The sequence below is a fragment of the Crocodylus porosus genome, unplaced genomic scaffold (assembly GCF_001723895.1).
Source record: "Crocodylus porosus isolate Cpor-Errol unplaced genomic scaffold, CroPor_comp1, whole genome shotgun sequence".
Lineage (NCBI taxonomy): Eukaryota > Metazoa > Chordata > Crocodylia > Crocodylidae > Crocodylus > Crocodylus porosus.
In genome coordinates, this window is record NW_017728907.1 from 38,152,837 (window position 1) to 38,173,719 (window position 20,883).

The window sequence follows — 20,883 nt, forward strand, 5'->3', positions numbered from 1 at the left end:
TACACCGGCAGGCAGGGACCGCATCCAGGCAGACCTGGATAGGTTGGAGAAGTGGGCGGATCTGAACAGGATGCGGTTCAACAAGGACAAGTGCAGGGTGCTGCACCTAGGGAGAAGGAACCAGCATTATGGTTATAGGTTAGGGGCTGACCCTCTAGGCAGCATAGAGGCAGAGTGGGATCTTGGAGTCAGGATTGACTCCAGGATGAATATCAGTCGCCAATGCGACGAAGCAATAGGCAGAGCTGACCGCACCTGCATCCACAGGGGCATCACTAACAGGTCCAGAGAGGTCTTGCTGCCCCTCTATGCGGCGCTGGTCAGGCCGCAGCTGGAGTACTGTGTCGAGTTCTGGGCGCCGCACTTCAAGAGGGACGTGGAGACCCTGGAGAGGGTCCAGAGGAGGCCACTCATATGGTTGGGGGCCTCCGTGGCCAGCCCTGTGAGGAGAGGCTGAGGGACCTGAATCTCTTCAGTCTCCGCAAGAGGAGACTGAGGGGGGATCTTGTGGCTGCCTACAACCTTATCAGGGGCCACCAGCAGGGACTTGGGGAAAGTCTGTTCACCAGGGCCCCCCTTGGAGTCCCCAGGAACAATGGCCACAAGCTGGGGGAGGAGAGGTTTAGGTTAGATATTAGGAAGAGCTACTTCACTGTAAGGGTGGCCAGAGCCTGGAATAGGCTTCCCAGAGAGGTGGTGCTCTCACCTTCCCTGGGGATCTTCAAGAGGAGACTGGATAGGCACCTGGCTGAGGTCTTATGACCCCTCCCACCCCCAGTGCTCCTTCCTGCCCATGGCGGGGAGTCGGACTCGATGATCTGTCTAGGTCCCTTCCCACTCACTGATTCTGTGATTCTAAATTAGCTCTGCACCTTCCCTGAGTGCCAGTCCAATCCCCTTCCTCTGCCCAGTCTCCCGCTCTGCTTTTTGCCTTGTGCTCCCTGCCTGATTTCCTGGTCCACCTTCTGCTTCCTGCCCAATCTGCTGCGGTGCTGCCTGTCCCTTTGAGCTATCAAATGCCACATACAGAGGTTGGCTGTGACGCTTGTGCCATGCACTGGCCACTGCTGGAACAGGAGATGTTTGGAGCAAGACTTGGGTGGTCAAATAGGAAAATGAATATCCTGTATTCCATTCTACGGTATGACTGATACGGTTTTGGTTTGGCTTACCAAATAGGCTTTTCATAGAATATTGTTAAGCAGGTACATATTTGATGGATATGTGATAAGAATAAATAAATGGACAATTTAAAAACAAATGAAAACAGTAGACTGCTCATGTTTGTTTAACAGTACTCATGGGTGATAATGCAGGGCATATATACACAAAGCATATTTTCTCTTATCTACAACTCTAAGTAAATGACTTAATAAAACTAGTGGGCTACTACTGCCAAGGCATTAGGCAATTTATCTCTACAATTGTTGAACTAAATATATATCTAATTACATATGTACAAGTTTCACAAGAACATAAGATGTCTTGAAAACAGCAATGCAAGTTGGCTATGCTAGCCATGTCCTGTTCTAGTCCAATCAAGAGGCGTGTCTTTCTGGCTCCCTTAGCAGTCCAAGGTCTATCAGTATCTTCTTTTCTACCTCTAGAAACTCCAAATAATCCATATTCATCTGTTCTTCCATTTGTTCTTTTGATTTCTGTGGATGAACCACTCTCTAAGGAAGAAAATATTACTATTAGCTTTGATTCCTTAACACCATTCTATTGTCATTTTTAGTCAGTGCTCCAACTTTTCTGATCTGTAACCAGCTAGAGAATGACCTCTAGGATCACGTTCACAGAGCTGCAATTTCATCTACCAGGTGCCAGAACAAACAATTGGCCAAAAGACTACAGGCAGGCTGAATTTATTTTACACAAATAAAGTTATTTAAGCAACCAATGTTAATCAGGTTTGAAATTAGCAAGCTACTAGAAAATATTGATATACATTATTTGACTTAAATTTTGCATTTAATTTGTACACTTTAGTTATTTTCCCTAAAGAAAGGTTCTTTTCCTTTCGCACCTCACACACAGGATTCTTTATAAAATACACATTATAACATTATCTTTCCCACAAGAGAGAGCTTTTGCATTTTTTATAACCAGTAGGAATATGCTACGATCAACAGTAACAACTGCTTGTTATGTAATACTCTCAATTAGTAGATATGAAGGATGTACAAACAACTGAAAACAAACTTAAATTACATTGTCATGAACTAGAATCTCATATCTCTAAGGCTGCTGTGATTTGTCAGCAAGGTGTTGCTTTATGATGGCAAGGTGAAGTCCTGCAACCCCTTAGCAATCATTGCTTCAACATTACTGAGTTCAATGGGACCATTCTTGTGTTTAGGGGATACTTGCACCAGTAGGGATGAAGTTTGGAGCCTGTGACTGCTGACTTCTAAGCAGCATCTTTAAAAAGATGACCCACATCTAACATTTTGAAAGAACAACTGGGTAAGAGGAAAAGGAAAATCAGAGGTGTCAAATGGAGATAACTGTGTCTAACTCTACTAAAGTCACAGTGTTCTGCTTGAATAAGGATAGAGGAAAAGCGTGTATTCTTTTTCAAATGGTGGCGCACTGCATAAATATGCTAAACAAAGCTATTTTTAATTTACAAAGCTTAGAAATGGAAATAGCAGAGGAAGTGTTGCCTACAGTAAATAAATAGGTACAGCTTTCTTGTCAAATTTCAATAAAACTTACTGTTTTATTTCTCTGTTTTTCTAACTCTATTTCTTTTCTTTCTCTGGCTCGGAATTCTTGTCGCTGTTGAAAGTAATCCAGATGTTTGACTTCTCTCTCAAAGTAATGAAGGACACTGGCACGCTGGTAACATAAAAGCAAGCATGGTTTATGAGCACTGGGCATCTTAATTACACCAGTTCTCAACGTACTTGATACATAACCCATCTATAGTAACATTACATTGGCATAGAGCAGGGGTTATCAACTGGGGGTATATATACCCCTGAGGGTAATTGGGAAGGCCCTAGGGGGTACGTGTGGGCAGGCAGGGATGAAGTGCCACCACCTCCCAGAAGCAGGGCTGGGGGTGAGGGCAGCAGTGCCCCTCTGCAGGCCACACAGGTGCCGCCCAGCCAGCTTGAGGTTGATGGCTGCTGCCACTGCCCCCACTGCCCCGCTCTGTGCCTGGCCATGAGCCACCCCCCTCCCACCCAGCTGTGTGCCACCCCTCCACCCCCTCTGGTTCGCATCTGGTTGCTGGGGGTACACTTTTAAAAAGGTTGAAAACCCCTGGTATAAAGCATCTTTTAAAATACAGACAAGAAAATACAACTCTGTAATAATATAAATCAGTTGGGCTCACAGTGTTGGCCCTCCAGACCAGATGAATAGTGCAGGGCCAAATTCGGCTCCATAATGGCCCCATGTGCCACGATTAGGCCCCACCCAACCCAATGTCCTGGAATTAGGCTTTTGGTCCCCATGGTGCCTCCACCTAACCCTGCATGCTGAAATCAGGCCCCATGCTGCCCTGATCTAGAAGTGCGTAAATGACTAAAAGAGGTCTGAGAAAGGAAGGAGAATAAGGGGAACCAAGCAGCCACCAAGAAAGATTGCTAGAATGGACAAGATGGCTCTAATTTGCTTTCCTTGGGAAGGAATGAGACTAAATCAGTTACGGAGAGAAAGAAATGCAGAATGTATGGAATTCCACAAATTCTTTGTGATACGAATAGTCCTTGATCACTTGAACAGCAAGTACAATCAGGTAAGTAAAGGCTTACAGGACTGGCCCCTAAAAGATTTAGAGCTAGGTTCTCAGTGCAAAGCTGTACTATGTCATTGACTTAACTGGAAACAGGCCAAGTTTAAAGGGAAAAATTCAGACAAGCAGAAAGAAAATGTGGGGGGAGTATAGGGATTTAGTATATTTACTTTTCTGAATGTTAAGTCATGTTGTTTTGATTCCCATAGTTTATGAAAACAGGTGACACTTGATGCACATGGCCAAAAAGAGTCCAGGCTTTCCTGCATTTGTCATGTTGCTTGGTTATAAAGGTGGAGTTCTGTGCACTATTTTCCAGTACTTAAGTTTTCCCTAATAATTTCCCATCTTAATACAGGGCAGGCTCAACTTTGCTTGGTACATGTGATGTTATAAAATAATAGTGGTGGGGCATAGTGACCCCAATTTAATCACCTTTAATATGCAGGCATCTACTAATGCACAAGGACATTTCTCTCAACTTTTCCAGAGGCCCCACAAGGTATTTGGTCATATGTAAAAGATATTACAAACCTCATTGCTTGAAGGATGACTTAATGTCCAAGAGATTTCTAAAATATGTAGTGTTCCCAAGTCATCAGATATGGCTAAAAAGTGCTGCTTTGCTGTAAGGTTATCAAAAATAAAAATGATACAATCAGCAGATTAGCATATTTGCATAACCCTCAGACCTCAGGACATAAGTCACCCACTAATAGTTAATTTAGGAAGAGATTCCTTCTAAAAATCAATTATTTCATAATTATCCATTATGGCATTTCTTGCCTCTTCTCCCGATGGTGGTATCTGGCAGGAGTCAATACTAGAATAGCTGGCCTGTTGGGACCGATCTGTTATGACAATTTCCATATTTCTGTGTTCTTACCCATGAACTCTAGCATTACTTGGTTAGAGTTTCTATTAAGCTATTCATACACAATACCAAATATGGTTATTTGAGTCATTGTAAATTTTTAGATTGTACCTACAGATCCTAAACAGACTGGGAACTATTTGTGCCAGGCTCTGTACACACTGAAGATGGTCCATCTCCATCTTGGTGTCTGGTAAAGAACATGGAACTTCTGTGGCTTCTTTGGTTCCCCACAAGAAAAAGTAAATATTTGAAAGCTCTTGTTTGTTCTGTACAGTATGTTATGTAACATGCCTGGGAGACTAATTTAAAAATGTGTTACAATGTACAGTTTCAAAAATAAAATTATTAAACCTCATGAAGCTGTTTTGGAAATGTACTAGCTTGCATACTGACATTTATTGTAAATGTGGAGAAAGTAAACAGCTCCCAAAGGCCTGTTTTTTGTTTTGTTTTGTTTTGTTTTTAACAGCAAAAAATACCTTATTTTGACTTATTTTTCTAACAAATGTCCCTTACTACAAATTATTTTTTTTTGTTAGAAAACAAAAGAAATGGTGCTTTTTTCCTAACAAAACATGAGGGGTCCCATCCTGAAAACACTTACTGGTATGCACATGCTGAATTTTATGCAGAGCACCATCTCCCAGACTGACTATGAACAGTCAGTAACACTAAGGATTTCCATAAGACTTTGCAGGATCAAGGTATAATTATTTTTAAAATACAATGTTATGGTAAAACATCATCACCATCAACATACAAGAGACAATCCAGGGTTTAATGCAGGTGATCATGGATATAGAGATGTTCTGGGTCTGGGATGGTTCATGAGTTTTCTCCAATAGGTCCCAAATATCAATATTCCCATCTTCTCTACCGATGAAAAATACTCCAGCTCTTGACAAGGACCAGTGTCCTACTGTGTATCTTTTTGGGGAGCAGCATGATTGAAGTATTGGTCCACTCTTAATTGAGAGAGAGAAACACAAGAGTCAAACCAAACCAATCAAAACCAAACCTATCTGTTCCAAACTATTTCCAGCCTCCTGCTTTTAAAATTTGGAACCATCGCCACTAGAATGATTGTAGTAGAAGAATAACTAGTGTCAAAAAAATGTGTTTAGTGCTAGACTGCCACAGAAAAGTGGAGAAGTAAGGAAGTACATGTCCATTCCCTTAGTTGGGGTATTCTGGCTTTCTGTTGCCAAGGTCTGTCATTTCTGGGCTTTGCTTAATGAAACTAAACTTTTATATTTCAAATGGTAGATTGTGAAAAATGCTTTTCTCCCCTCTCAGTTGACCAACACTTCCCCACTGGTTCAGGCACTCCTGCAGTCATTCTCATCTTTGCTATCTCTGAAAGAAGCAGCTGCATTTCCTTCTACTCAGAACTAGCTGTTTTGACCCTCTACATGCCATTAACTCTAAACAACCAAAAGAAATGACTGCATATTACTTGTTTTCTCCCTGCTGTCCAGATTATTTTTGGCTTCACTGCAATTTGTCTCAAGCTTCTGGGCTTTGCTTATCCTCAGGATCCTCTGACAGCAGACTGCTGGAAATGGAAATAGGTTGCAAAGAAGCCACAGTTTTCACAAAGCTGTATTAGAAAAAAGTTACTTCCTCTCTCCTAGGAACCACGTTTACAAAACTTTACAACTGGACAGCAAAAAAACAGCTGCTGCTTTTTTTTTTTTTTAATCAATTTATTTCCAAATGGGAGACTTGGCTACCTACCATCACTTCCATAAGTACTGCCCTGGAGGCAATATGTTATGGTTACTCTCTTTTTTTATCTCCATCAATTACTGTTGATGGAGTTACTGTTTTTACAGTAACTGCTTTCACAGTAACTTACTGTAACACCTTCTTTCCATATGGCAAAATTCCAGCCTCCAATACTAAGAATGATGTCTTTAAAAAACGGAGATCTCTGTATAGTATTGACAATTCCATCATGGATGGTATATTTATTAGCTGGTTTCTGACCTAAAGAAATGAAAAAGATTATTGTTACCTATAACTCTATTTCCTCTGGCTCTGATCCTACAATCGTTCTCCCAGTGGGGATTATTTTATGCTGAAATAAGGTCTGTAAAATCAAGCTTTGTAGCATTATAGATTCCTTCTTTTAGGTGCCTCTGATGCAGATGCTTTGGAGCTGAGTAGCTCAGATAAACTAAAACAGCCTCAATGTATCTAAAAATTTGTACAAGAGGATTCTTGTAAAGTCTAGCTCCCATAATGGTGAATGCCACCTGGCTAAAACACCTGATTAAATACCTATAAATGTGGACACTTGAGGGGAAGGACTGCCACAGAGGGAAGGACTGGGGCCCCCACCGCTCAGGGGCTGTGCAGCCCACCGGCAGCTGATATGGGCAGGCTCTGCCAGGGGAAGGAAAAAAAATGGCAAGAGGCCTGATCCTAACCTTGGTTAGTTTGATCTAAATGTAACACCTATACATACCCTAAGTCTCTTTGTTGTAATTTTCTAGTAAATTTTATCAGCCAGCTTCTTAGTGAGAGTCCCATAGGCCAGAGGCTTCAGAGGGGAGCTGTTAAAAGCATGGTACCTGCCTTTCAAGACTGCATTTAATTAATTCAGTCATTTATATTAGTGTTTTCCTGGTCCACAGGTACTTCCATGAAATGCTGACACTATTTTAGAAGTAAGAAATAAATATTTCTATTTTGAAATATGCTGCTCACTTGTCTATAAAAAGAGACCTTGAGTTGTGCTTCTATGAATTGGTAGATTAGTCAGCATTTCTTAGTTCATAACCAAAACAATAAAAGCAATTTTAATGTTTCAACTTCTCACAATATAATGTTCTACATTGAATAACCTCAGCTAAAAATGCTAATATTTGACTACTAAAAGCAAATGCCATTCCAGTTAAAATTAGCATGTCAAGAAATACAGAAATTTGGGTTCTTACACCAGCATTATGTCAATGCAATTCCACAACACATGTAATATTTCTTGCACCTGATTTTATATTGTCACATGAATGCTCAAATATCGTACAGTGTTAGTTCTTTAATACATCCCCAAACTATTCAAAGTGCACCATTACTATATCAGCATTGCTGACCTTTTGATTTTAAATGCATATGCAAATGAAGTATTAATATTGGTTTCTTCAATAATTTTGTTATGTATAGCAAAATTGAATTCCTAATTTTAAAAGGTTTCATTTAAGCTTTGAATCCCACAACATGCTGAAGTGAACAGAGGTGGGAACCTCTACATCAGAGGTAGGCAACCCTGTGGCACAGGAAGGCGTTTTGCTTGGCGCACAAGCCTCGGGACGGACAGCAGGGGAGCTGTGAGGGGCCCGATCCTTGTTGCGGCAGCACAGCCGTGGCCCCTTCCCTGTCATCCACCCAGGCGCACATGCACCTGCTGCCGGCAATAAGCCAGGCTGAGGCTCCCCAGACTGATGCAGCTGCTTGCAGCCTCCCCTCTGCCTGCTGTGAGCAGCCTGAGCTGGTTGTGGCAGACAGGTGGGAGGCTTCAAGCACGGTCTGCGGAGCTCTGGCCTGGCTCGTTCCTGGCAACAGGTATACACACGCCTTGTGGCAGATGGTGGGCCAGCGACTGGGGCTGTGTTGCCACAACAAGGATCAGGCCTCTCATGGCTTCTCTGCCGTCCACCCCTGGCACACCAACATCTTACAAGTTAAGGTTGTGAGTGTTTTTGGCACTCTGGCCAAAAATGTTGCCAATCCCTACTCTACACTGTTACTGCTGTTTTGTGTGTGTGCTGGGCACAGGACTTTTTTGTAAAATTGTATTTATAAGGTGTCAGTATATCTGCTTGCATTTAAGTCCCACTTAAAGTCCAGAACTGAGCTGCTGATGGGAACAGGCACAAGAGCCCACATTTTCAATGCCAATTCACTTGTTTTGACTACTAGTATAAATGGAACTATTATGTTTTGATCATTGATCGTATTTTCACAGTGATGATGGAATGGCTATACTCTGCTCTATCGTAACAGTTGAACTATTTTCAATATTGGTTTGGGATCTCATTCCTAATGACTATTGTCAGTGATGAGTCAAACTGGTAATGCAGACTTCCAAATTAAAGGTCTGTATAATTAAAGAAGGCCTAAATCTCTCTCTCAAAAAAGGCTAGTTTTAAATGTGCAATTTTAGTTGGTGGCAAGAAACCTGAACTTACTAATCAGTCTTCCCGTGTCACTTTCTCTTTCCATCTTCCAGTCGGAATAAATGAGTTCACCATCCTATAATGTGGGAGACATCAAATAGATACAAAGAGCAAAGCAAACTATAACAGAACTGTTCAAATACAGATCAAGCAGTGGGTTATGTAGTGGGTTAAACTGCATCTCTGGGGCTCCCACCCAGCTGCCACTCCCCCCATTTTTCTGGCTGCAGAAGCACCAGGGCTCTCCAGGCTCCCTCTCCCTTTGGCTCCCCCTTCCCCACCCCAGAGGGTGGGCAGTGCAGTTCAGTTCAGCCCACAGCTCTAAGGGAGACTTTGCCCTGGAGTACTTCAGAGCTATGATAGGGGAGCCTGCAGCCAGGGAGCTCAGGATGAGGCAGGGTGCACAGTACAGCAGGAAGGCCATGAAATGTGAGGCCCATGGGAGCCATGGCACTCACTGGTGCAGTCCCCAGCTCCTTAAAAGCTGGACAGCTTTGCAAACCTTTAACCAAAGCTTGTTATAGTTCCTGTGTTTAAGGCTGCAAATTCTGATTCACTTTGCTAAATGAAACAATTCAATGCAAGATACATTTTGTGCAAAAATATTTTGCTGTGAGCACAACTACAAGATTCGGCAACTGTTCACATTACTTTTTCATCTTTGGGTTTGGTTGGTTTGGCTATGAAATAAAAATTTCTTGCAAGTACTTGTGCATATGCATATTCCCACTGTAGGTGCCCATGTCCTTCAAGTTCTCAAGCCTGGAAATTAATTTGCTTTAGCAATATCTATACAGTGCACTTATGCTCCTCCCCTCTTCATGTTTTGAATTGAGGATATTAAGGGCAGCATGCTCTCTGTGCTCTTCCATTCCTCTCAGTTCTCTTGGTTTGAGATGAAATGCTATTTTCAGTGAGCTCAGGTCAGATATGGTCTACAGCCACTTTGAAACCTTTTGCCCTTTTTCTGTGTGTCCACTTCCCCCGCCCCCCCCCCTTGTACTCATTTTGATAGTACTCTTACTTTCTCAGTACTTTTTTCCACCCCTCCCTCCCACCCCACAACAATATGCCCTGTTCAGTGTCCTGTCAGCTGTCTTGGGGCAATCTTACCAATTAATTCACGAAGAAAATGTGTAAATTCATCAGTGGGCACATCTACACATGATGCTATGTTACCTTACCATAGCAATGCACTATGGTGACATAGCATTTGCAGGCAAAAACCACGAGACTGCCGCTACATTGCCATATTGACGTGTTCCTTCATTCTAGCACATTGCTATGGTGACGAAGTACCTAAAAATAACTGTGCATGGCACACACGGTGCAATACAGGTGTTACTGCACCATCTTTTAGTACTTCCAAAAGGAGGTATTAAATGAGCACAGTAACAATGGTGCCATAGCGGCATGTGTAGATGTACCCAATGTCTACAAACAGTCAAATGTAGCCCCATTATTTTTTTTTAAATTAAGTAATACAAGTCATACATTTATAATCAAAATATTTATTTCAACTTACTTCAGTTCCAACAAAAAAGTTTGTGGGGACATTCTCCAGTAGCTTAAGAGGTTTGGCTGAAGGGACCCTTAACTGCTTATAAGGACTTCCGTCTATAAATAGTTTTGGTTGGAGCTGGGATTGTGCCTTATCTTGAAAAGAATATGGATACGATGATTTAGTTATACTTTAAAAGCTACCAGATCAAATAGCTTATTTTCTCTAAAGTAATTCTTGGGTGAGAGGTTAGAATTTCTCAGATAACAAATAAATATGGGAAGAAAATTCCAGAGATGAAAAACCTTACTGTGGTTATGGAATACTGCCTTGGGATCTGGGCAGATGCACAAGTTACCATGAAGCAAGTTTGGGTGGAGATTTCAAGCATATTAGTGAATCTGTGGCAACTGCCGTGATAAATGCAAGGTAGCTTACCCCTTAGTGAAAGTGCAGTAAGTTGCCTCGCATGTACTGCACAGTAAGTGTGCGCATCCAGGCAACTGTGGTTAACATGCTATGTTCGTATCCTAGTTTACTTCCCTGTAATTTGTTCGTGTCCCTGTACTCTTACATGGGAAGCTGAGCAAGTTTCAAATGTGGGTAGCTGTGAACAAACAATACTCTTGTGGTATTCACACTCTACTTTTTAATAAAATGTTCCACCATTGGTACAGCTGCATTAATGGCAGTCACATAGGGAGTATTGGAGTAAGCTACACCTGCTCTTTTTATTAGTGTTGAGAACAACAGTGCTGAGTCTACACTAAAACGTCCACTGAAGCTACTCCATCAGAACAGGGAGAGTTTAAGAGAACCTCAAGTACACAAAACGTTCATGCTGCTTCTGTTTATAACATCATTAATACAACATCAGGAATGCAGCTATTCTGGATCCATGGAAAATGGCTAAGCAGGACTGAACATCTGGGAAAAGAGCCAGAAAAGCTTGTCATTTGAGAATTCTAGACCTGTGACTAACTCCAGGACAGAGCTGAGTTTGGGCACGATCCTATGACAGTTATGTGCCCAAGTAGTGCCAGTGACTTTAATGGGGCCATTCAAATGGATATCATTCCTAAGGTACATGTTTTTGTTGTTTGTTTTTAAATATTTCAGTTGGAATGAAAGATTATGGAACTATTTCTCTTGATATTTGGTTTGGATCAACTTTAACAATACAGCAGCATTTACACTAGTCAGTAACAGGTTTAAAAGTAACAAAAGAAATACTTTTGTATGCAACATGTAGTTAAGTTATGGGATTCACTGCCACAGGAGGTGGTGGAGGCAGTTAGCACAGCCAGGTTCAAAAAGGAACTGGATATATTCATGGATGATAGATCTATTAATGGCTATTGAACGAATGTTTGGAGATGTTTTCTCTGACACCTCTAAACTAATAATGGTGGCTGCCAGGGAGGATACTGAATAGGGGATAGATCACTTTAGAGAGAGATCACTTTAGAGATATCCAGTTCAATGCTATTGCTTTATAGAATCCGTCTCTGCCACTGTCATAGACATAATACTGGGCTAGATGGATGGCTGGTCTGACCCAGTATGACACTTCTTGTGTTCTTATGTTTGCAAGCTGCTTCTCAGCAGCCTAAATAGCCTGGAGGAAGTATTGTGTTGATGCAGCTATATTGCTTCTGATTCTGGCACTAGATCGGGTGTCTTCACAAGGTACTGCATTGCAATGTGTAAGCATACCCTCTGTGTCTCTGGTAACACTGTAAAATGCGAGTAAAAGTATTTACTTGCTCTGAGGAATGCTGTGAAGGTAAATTTATTAAAGGTGAGGTAATGAAGATGAACAGGTTTACTTCCTCAAAGTATTATCTGACAGAGCATGGTAAAGAGTTCTTGCTTCTGAAGTGAACTGAGCAATTGGGGGACTAGCTTAGGGTATAGAAAATGAAGCACGAAAGTGATTGTTGTTGTTCTTGTTAAAGAATATTGTATTTTTAAAAATGTGTTCAAAATAAGAGATTAAGTTTGATACCATAATAATTATGTTACTAACCAAAGCTTAGCTGAAGTAAATGAGAGCAAATGCTTATATGAACAAGAGCTTGCAGGGTCATTACAACTTCTAATGACCATTTCACAATCTGTTTCCTATTTTAATCTCAAATATTATTTGGCTCAGGTTGTAAATATTCATGTTTATATTAATATTAATATATGTAGGAAACATTTGTTTCCAGGCCCGTTACTTACAGCATAATTATATTTCTTATTTTTCTTACTGTGAATTCAGGAAAATCAGCTAATCAAAATATACATTTCCCTAAAATATTACCTTGTATTTTGTAATGGTAATGCTCTTCAGTGAAGCTAATTCTGGTAGGACTGTAGTCTCCACTTGTATCACTCTTGGATAGATTTATCTGGTTAGTACAATAGAGAGGTTGTTTAGTTGTGTTAGTATAAAGTCAGGTTCAGCCACTCTAAGTCAGTTAGTTTCTAAGATGCCACCTTGCCCAGTAATGTAACTGGGGCAGTTGCCCTGGGTGCTAACTTTGGAGAAGTGTGGAGGGGCAGAAAGAAAACACTACAGTCACACAATCACATCAATGGACCAAAAGTTACTTTTGCCCCCATGTGTCACAGCTCCCTGGATGCCATGCTGTGTTGTTACACCTCTGACCTTGCCTTACCTTCTGTTCGTACAACAGAAGCATTTGATAACTCATTTTGTCAAACACTTAAGACATAACAATAAATTGCTTCCTGTTGTAACAGTAAAGACCTATCATTCCAAAATGTGTTCTTTAATTCCATAAAACCCTCCTTCCCTCACCTGCCCACTTCAAGCTGGCCCCACTGCCCTGCCCCACAGCAAGGTGGTGCCTGCTCCCCCGGCCAGTCTCCCCCTGGGCGCTGTGGCTCTCTGGGCTCGGCCACCCGTGTGTGAGGCCCTGAGGGGGCCACTTCTCGTGCTGCTCAGGACAGGACGAGTCTGCATCGGTCATCCCAAGCAGCACACGGCTCCGCTGCCACTTCTGCTGGCTGGTGCAGACCTGGCCGGCCTCCTCCCGTCCCCAGCAGCACATGGGAAGCCAGCTTCAGCTGCATGCTGCTTTTCCTGGCCGGTGCCAACCCGGTTCTGCCCAGGCGGGTCCTGCAACACCATGTCAACCCGGGTATGGCACCGGCAGGCCGGGTGGATCCCAGGTCAACCCCAGCCTGGCCCCGCAGCTTCTCCAGCACCAGGTCAACCTGGTTGTAGCCAAGCGGCTCCTGCAGCACCATGTTAACCCGGGCATGCATGCCATGTCAGCCCCTGCAACTTCATTGATGTCAAAGGTCACATGACATCACTTCCTGATGTGATACCACTTCCTTTGAGTGGCTCGCTGGCCCACTGGATGATAAAAAATTCATGATCCGGCCCCACATTCAAAAAGGTTGGACACCCCTGCTCTAGAATGTCTCAGGCTGCTCCCACAAAATCGGTGGTTGCCTCAGTCCTGGTTACCTACACCTAGGGTGACCATATGGAAGTGCCAGAAATCTGGGATGTCATCCAGGAAATCCAGGACACTGCCCATCTTCCCCACCCCATGCTCTCTAAAGCTGGTGGAAGTGGGGCTATGTGCTGGGCCGGCAGCAGTGCCTGCCTCCCTGCAAGGTGCTCTGTGCTGCTCCAGCTCCCAGCCAGACTGTACCCTGTGCCCCTGCATTTCCAGGATGCCCACTGTAAATCTAGCCTCTGAAATCTAGGAGTGTCCCGGCTATAATGGGACACATGGTAATCCTACCTACGCCTGTTCTGGCTCCCAGAAGAACAACAGAATACATAACAGTAAAATTCTGGCAACTAATATATACTACTCCCAATACTACTCCCAATACAACTCCCTTGTTGTATGCAAACTTCCTCAAAGGATCATTTTAAAGTTCTTGTGAGTTAAGTGTGTAAATCTGTCCTGCTCTGTTGAAATTATACAGGGAAAATTATAGGAAGGACAAATAATTTTCCCTCCATTAATTGAAAAAAAATCAGAGGAAAAATCAGAATGCTTTGAAAGATTACAGGGCATCTATGCCAGAGAGAGAAAAATACCTTGTTATGGAGATGTGACCATAGCTTTTTTAAATTTACAGTCTTGCTTCATTCCTCCACAATATATCTGTATACAGTACCTTCATGAGAGGTCTCCAACTGAGGTCTAAATGTGTAAAAGTAGTAGGGACATCAGGGGGTGCCTCAATTGCTTTCTCTTCTTTTGTTTTCTCAGATGAAGCCTGCACATTCAGTTTGGGAGCTCGAATATCCCAAAACAATATCAAGCTGAAAAAAAACAGTATTTTGAACATTTTGGTAAGCTTTTATTTTACACCTTAGGTTTGGACCTTTTATCTTTGAACTTAGTATAGCAAAAGATAAAAGAGTTGAGAAATGCAGAAATGGTAAATTAGTTTGTAGCTACATTATTCATAAACAGTAGCTCATAGTTATTCAGTATTTCATTTTCAATCTGTTAACATATTGGCATAGCTACATAACCATCACACTATTCGCTTAATAAAACCACATTCTAACAGAATGAAATCCCCTCACCTGCAGTTATTTGGTCTCCATGGAAATAGTATATGGAGTATTTTTTTATGCAATGCATAGTTAACTTGTGGAATTCATTGTCACAGGAAGGTGGTAGAGGCAGTAGCATAAAAAAGGGAAAATCAGAGGGACTAGACAAATTCTAGTTAAGTTCTTGAACAAATTTTCTCGTCACCAAGAGCTTCAAGTTTTAAGAAGCATTTCCTTTAAACTCTTCTGAATTTGCCACCTCCTTCATTTTTCTTGAATGTTCCTATGGTCTTAAATTACAAAAGTGGGAGAATAGGAATTCCCGATATACCTCCTCCAGGCTATTCATTTTTTCATGTAATTTATCATGTGCTATCATATGTGCCTGTTTTCTAAGGTAAAAAGCCCTAATCTTTCTTCTTGTGAGTTATCAAGAATTTTTCTAATTCTGCAATATTTTTAAATGAGGTAACCTGCAATGCATAAAATTATTCCAGATAAAGCCATGCCCTCAATGTAAACAGCATATAATAATACCCTCCTTGCTACCATTATGTTTCTTATACAACCTAACATATTGGTTCCTTTTCTTATAGTTTCATAGTTGTTTCATAGTTCATAGGGTCGGAAGGGACCTGAGCAGATCATTAAGTCTGACCCCCTGCCCTGGGCAGGAAAGAGTACTGAGGTCAAATGACCCGGGCTAGGTGATTATCCAGCCTCTAGGGTAGGAGCGAGCACCACTTCCCTTGGAAGTTGGTTCCAGATCCTAGCTGCCCTGACTGTGAAGTAGTGCCTCCTGATGTCTAGCCTGAACCTACTCTCAATCAACTGGTGTCCATTATTCCTAGTTACTCCTTAAAACTCTAGGTGCACCTAAGCTAAGGTCTTCATTGAGCTAACTACAACTCCTATGTCCTTTTAGTAAGTTGCTACAGTTAATTTAGAACCCAGCATTATTTTGCATAAATCAGCACTGAATTTCATTTGCCATCATGTTGCCCTATCCCCTAAGTTGTTTAGGTCTCTGAAGTTCTTCAGTCTTTTCTTTTTTTAAATCTAAATAATTGTCACATGCAAATTTTACTTCCTCACATTTGCCTCCCATTCCTGATAATGAATATATAAAACAGTATGAGATGTACTCTGGAACTGTGAAAGAACCTACTGTTAACATTTTTTTTTTCTGTGAAGAAACTTGACCATTTAATCCTACTCTTTTCATTTGGCTTCTAGATAACCTTTGCCTTGTGTCACAGGACTGTTTAGCCTACTCCAGAAAAATATTCGTAATGGTTTATAACAGCAAGACTGTTTTTCCTGCTGTGGCATATTTTGTTCTTGTAACCAGCATAAATCATACCAGCAAAAGGACTCATTGGGGATATAACTATGTCTACAAAAAGGCTTTACTGGTATAGAAATGGTTTTAAAATGGTATCTATAAATTATATTACTGCATCAGCAAAAGTGTACGCTGTAAACTTCACTTTAATTTCTGTAGCTTTTTGGGATGGATCAATTTAATTGGCATAAGTGCAGTTCTGCAGCCATCCAGGTCAAATTACAGAGGAACAGCAACTTTCCTAATGCAAATGGTACATGAAAGCACACCACAGCTAGCAGCTTGTAGCCCCTTTGTGAAGCCTATGTGAAATGGGTTTTGTTGTGCTGACACACTGGGATGGATTTTACATATTCAGGATAGTTTTGTTAGGAATTCATGATCCCGTGTTATCCCATGGAACTTAGTGATTGAACATTACGGAGAAAAAAAGTAAGTTATGTTTAGAAAGCTTTTTGAAGGAGTTACACGAGTGTGTTGTGGTTATATGGGGAATATTTTTTTAGAATGCAATACCAGTCCGCAGAGCAGGTTACAAGCTGCACACACACTCCAGCTCTGTTTTCAAAAGTAAGGCCCATTTTGTTGACCTAAAAAGTAGTAAAGAAGTGAATGAGGAGAGGAAAAAGCAGCAAATTGTTATTTACTGAACTACAACTTGCCCCATACAAAATGGGCACTAAGAAAGAAATTTACCTTCTGCTGTATTGTATGCTGTGCTACAAATCAAGGCTCATTAGCCAGTTGATGTAACAGTAATGCAAAATACATTTAAGCAAACCAATGTATTTCAAGCAGATTGCTAATGTATTTATTTTTTTTTTGGACTTGATTTTTGGGGGCTTCTCCAGTTGAGTGCCTACAACTGCAGAAGAAAAATCTTCACTGAAAAAGTCAAGCTATCAACACTCAAATAATTTACTGTTCTAGTACTCAGTCGGCCTCATCTTCTAAATTTTACCCTGCTTAAGTAACTCATCAAGGAATGAATTGCAAACAATTAATAATATAGTAGTAAAGTGCTTTGAGTTCAACTAAGGAGATCAGTATAATTATGAGGCTCAGACGTGTGAAGGGATTTTCTCTAGTTTACACAGAAGACTAGAATCCATGTCTTCTGGGTCTGTTTTTCAGTCCCCTATCCCCAGGCCACACTGTGAAATTATAATTGGAAAGATGCATCTCAAATGACCCCTGTTCACAGTAATTATAAATAATTTAATTTATGCATGCTGGGCTTTGGTGTTTTTCCCAGTAATTGCTTTCTCCTAACTGATCACTTAATTTTTACTTTTAGAGCAGAACAGCATATCAGATTTGTTTTAAAGTTGCTTAGAGAAATAAGGAACAGAATAAAATGTGCTGCTGATATAATACATACTGTTGATCCCTGAGATGTTCTCTAAACTTATTTTCCAACCTAATCTCCAGTATATAAAAACATATTTATACAATGGAGCCTTTGTTTGGGGAAAAATGGTTATTTCCACCTCACTGGCTATATCTGTTTATCAGCTATTGCAGTAATATTGCAGCCATTCTTTTAACACTTAATAGACCAAGTCCTATTCAGCTTTTTCACACCGGCACTCCCTCTGAAAGCAAATGGCTAGTTACATGAGTAGAAAAAGCTCTATAGTTTTGTTGTGTGAAAATTCCCAAGGAAGAAAATGACCATGTATTAGGAAATTTTAACTGTAAATGTCAAACCATCAAAAATATAATTACAATTCTGAGAAAAGATGCTTTACAGTACAATCAACTACATTAACTGCTTAGAGTACAATCAAAGTATAGCAAGCATGAGGGAAGCGATTTGCATTATTTGGCATTCTGATAGTCAGTCAGAAATTCTGAGGGCAACTAACACAAAGAATACTATAAATAATTGCATCTTTTAACATTTTATCTGCAGTTTCTGTCATTTTTTAATTAGCAGTTTGCAATACGTAACAAACATACATATTAAAACAAACTCACCTCAAAATAATCTGGCAGCCAATGTATATCTGTTACTACTGCTTTATGGCCATATTCTATGGAAGAGACTGCGCAGTATCTCACAAAATGTGGCTCCTTACCACTTTGTTGTGCTTGTATAAATGATGGCTAGAGAAGGTTTTAAAAAATACAAAAAGCTGGTTTTCAAGGAAAGGAAACTTTGCATGATTTTTATGACCCTTAATTGTAATTTAGTGCAGTCTAGAAGTTTCCAGGGGCTTGATCCAAAGCTCACTGACTTCAAGTGCCTTCAATCTAGACTTCAATTAGCTTACCGCAGATATGCCAGACTGTAAAAAAGAATTCCACAGTGCATTCATATCTCTGCCCACCTTCACCCTAGCGTTGTCACTGTACTCTGTCCTTAGGCCTCCCTTCTTTTTTACCCTCTATGTATTGTCTTTCCATTCCCATGCCTTTCCACCCCACTAAGCATTCTGTGAGAGCAAAATCACCTTCTTTGCATCCCTTGAATCTTTCTCTATAATTTCCACAATTATTTATTTGACTTATTTACTTATAATACAAATCAATTCTTGTATTTATTTGATCTAGTTAGTAAACTTTGTGATTCTGGTCAATAAATAACAATGGTCTCTTGTAGTTCTGGTCTGTATAAATTAAAGTAGTGCTATTGAACCAGGTTGATGTATATTATAAAAGTTTGACAGAGGTTTATTTATTTATTAATTATCTCTCACAAATCTAGGTATAAAGCACTAAATCTCACAGCCGTTCTCAGACAGTTGAGACCCAAGGTTCCCCTCACTGGACTCAGCACCTCTTGGAACATGCCAGCTCTTAGTTTTTACTCGTGTTTTGACAACAGAAAAATGAAAGAGCAATATCTTCTATTGTAAAGCACTCAGAAAGACTACAACAGGTCAGAATGCTTTTAACGCTATGGGTTACTATTTGAAATCTCTGGTTTTATCTTAAGAATCATGTTTGTACACACAGGGTTAACATTGCTAAAATTGCATGGCATTCTTGATCTCGAAGTACCCCAGGGTGCCACATCACTCTGATTGAGAATCACTGACCTACTGCCTTGTTTTGGGGCTACTGATTCCCTTGTGTTACACTTTGGTCCCCTCTCCTGTATCTTTTCTGACTTGATCTTTTTTCCTTTTCCTTCTCCACAGTGATAGCCTGTGAAGCACTAAATATAGACCTGAAATAAATTTGAAGCACTGACCATATTAACAGCAGTATTCTTGCTTCCACCAGCTCCAGTTTTAGCATTTTGAAGTTTCTCTTCATATTCAGAAATGTCCCACAGTGCAACCTATGTTGAAAATGGATATAATAAAGTAATGATCCACTAACAAATACTTTTAATATGCATCTAGCATTGTGATAGAAATCTATTTATTGCGCCAGAACAGAAAAGGTCTTTTAAGCTATTGCTCTGCATGTCTACATGCTGTCCATTGTATAGGTCTAGTACATGTACTACATTGCATAAGACCAATATCAAACAATTATTGATTGGGACATCTATCTAGTTTTTCAAAATGTTCCCTTAAACTGTGAACTCTGCCACAGGATGCTGTAGAGGCCAAGAACATAACCAGGTTTAAGAATGGGCTTATCCTTCATAAATTTGTCTAATCCATCAGAGAGACATCCTCAGGTAGAGGGCCTCCCTCAACCTCTGAGAGCTGATAACTGAAAAGGCATAACAGAACGATTAACTTTACACGTGCTCAATTTCTTATATCATTGTGTTGAAGCATCCACTACTTGGTGCTATTGGAAATAGGCTAGTGGGCCCTTGTCTGACCTCGTAGGGAATAAGCAACTACCTATGATATCACTTTAAAGGGATCAGACAAGAACTAGACACTTATGTGGATAATGTGAACATCTGCAATAAGATAAAGCATTTCAACGAGAGATTCATATTCTACAAACCAGTGAGAGTTGAGAAACAAACTTCCTTGTCCACAGAAATGCCTGATTCTTTTTTGGAACTCTAATTGTATGCAATAGCTTTGGATACCACAGATTAATTGTGTTATATAAAAATATATTTTTCTCTTGGGTTATATGTGTTCTCCCCTTGTCCTCCCCCATATATATTTTATTAAATAAAAGAGCAGGTGTGACCAATTATAGCACTTTCTCTCTAAAACAGCAGTAGCAGCCTAAAGATGGGAAGCACTTATCTAAAGCCAGAGTCTCAGTGATTATAATGAAGTACAAGCAGCCTCATACATCTAAAGTGCCCTGATGCCTGTGGTAATGGACATTAAAATACTATTGGTCCAAGAAACCTGGATGGATCTGAAGCTTTCCTCTTTCTTTTTCTTCTCGCCATTTGGATTTGAGAGGTATCTGGGTCTCTTTTAGTGATCTGGATCTCAGATCCCTTTCAGTGGTCCTGGGACTTTAGGAATAATATTACACAGGAATCCATTAGTGGCAATTTTATGATGCAATTCTGTGAAGGAAATGTTTGATGCTAATCCATACAGAGTACTCAAAATAATGGTAAAAAGCAAAAAAACACAAATGAGTATGCTAGGAAGGACCACTGTATAAGAAGCTGCCAAAATATGGAGAATTTCCTCAAATACAATAAAGACTATCCTGTCAGCATGATCTTTAATGCAATAACTCTGTGCTTTAAACCTCTCCCACAAAAGAAACTTAGACCCAGACACAGCTAGTGAACCACAAAG

The 20,883-nt window shown here is 40.6% G+C and overlaps 1 protein-coding gene across 2 annotated transcripts in view; it reads right to left on the bottom strand.

Annotated features, from left to right (window-relative positions):
- Nucleotides 1-1,263: 1,263 nt before the first annotated feature.
- The window catches only part of WDR63 (WD repeat domain 63), a 47,911-nt gene continuing 28,291 nt past the window's right edge, over nt 1,264-20,883 (bottom strand). For both annotated transcript variants that reach the window (XM_019531166.1, XM_019531165.1), the window contains 12 exons: nt 19,395-19,484; nt 18,176-18,304; nt 16,712-16,785; nt 14,463-14,610; nt 12,616-12,703; nt 10,332-10,462; nt 8,819-8,882; nt 6,484-6,614; nt 5,386-5,590; nt 4,283-4,374; nt 2,722-2,844; nt 1,264-1,676 (listed from right to left, as the gene is read on the bottom strand). In XM_019531166.1, the coding sequence (XP_019386711.1) occupies nt 1,539-1,676; nt 2,722-2,844; nt 4,283-4,374; nt 5,386-5,590; nt 6,484-6,614; nt 8,819-8,882; nt 10,332-10,462; nt 12,616-12,703; nt 14,463-14,610; nt 16,712-16,785; nt 18,176-18,304; nt 19,395-19,484 (1,413 nt within the window). In that variant the 3' untranslated portion in view covers nt 1,264-1,538. The remainder of the gene's footprint in view (nt 1,677-2,721; nt 2,845-4,282; nt 4,375-5,385; nt 5,591-6,483; nt 6,615-8,818; nt 8,883-10,331; nt 10,463-12,615; nt 12,704-14,462; nt 14,611-16,711; nt 16,786-18,175; nt 18,305-19,394; nt 19,485-20,883) is intronic.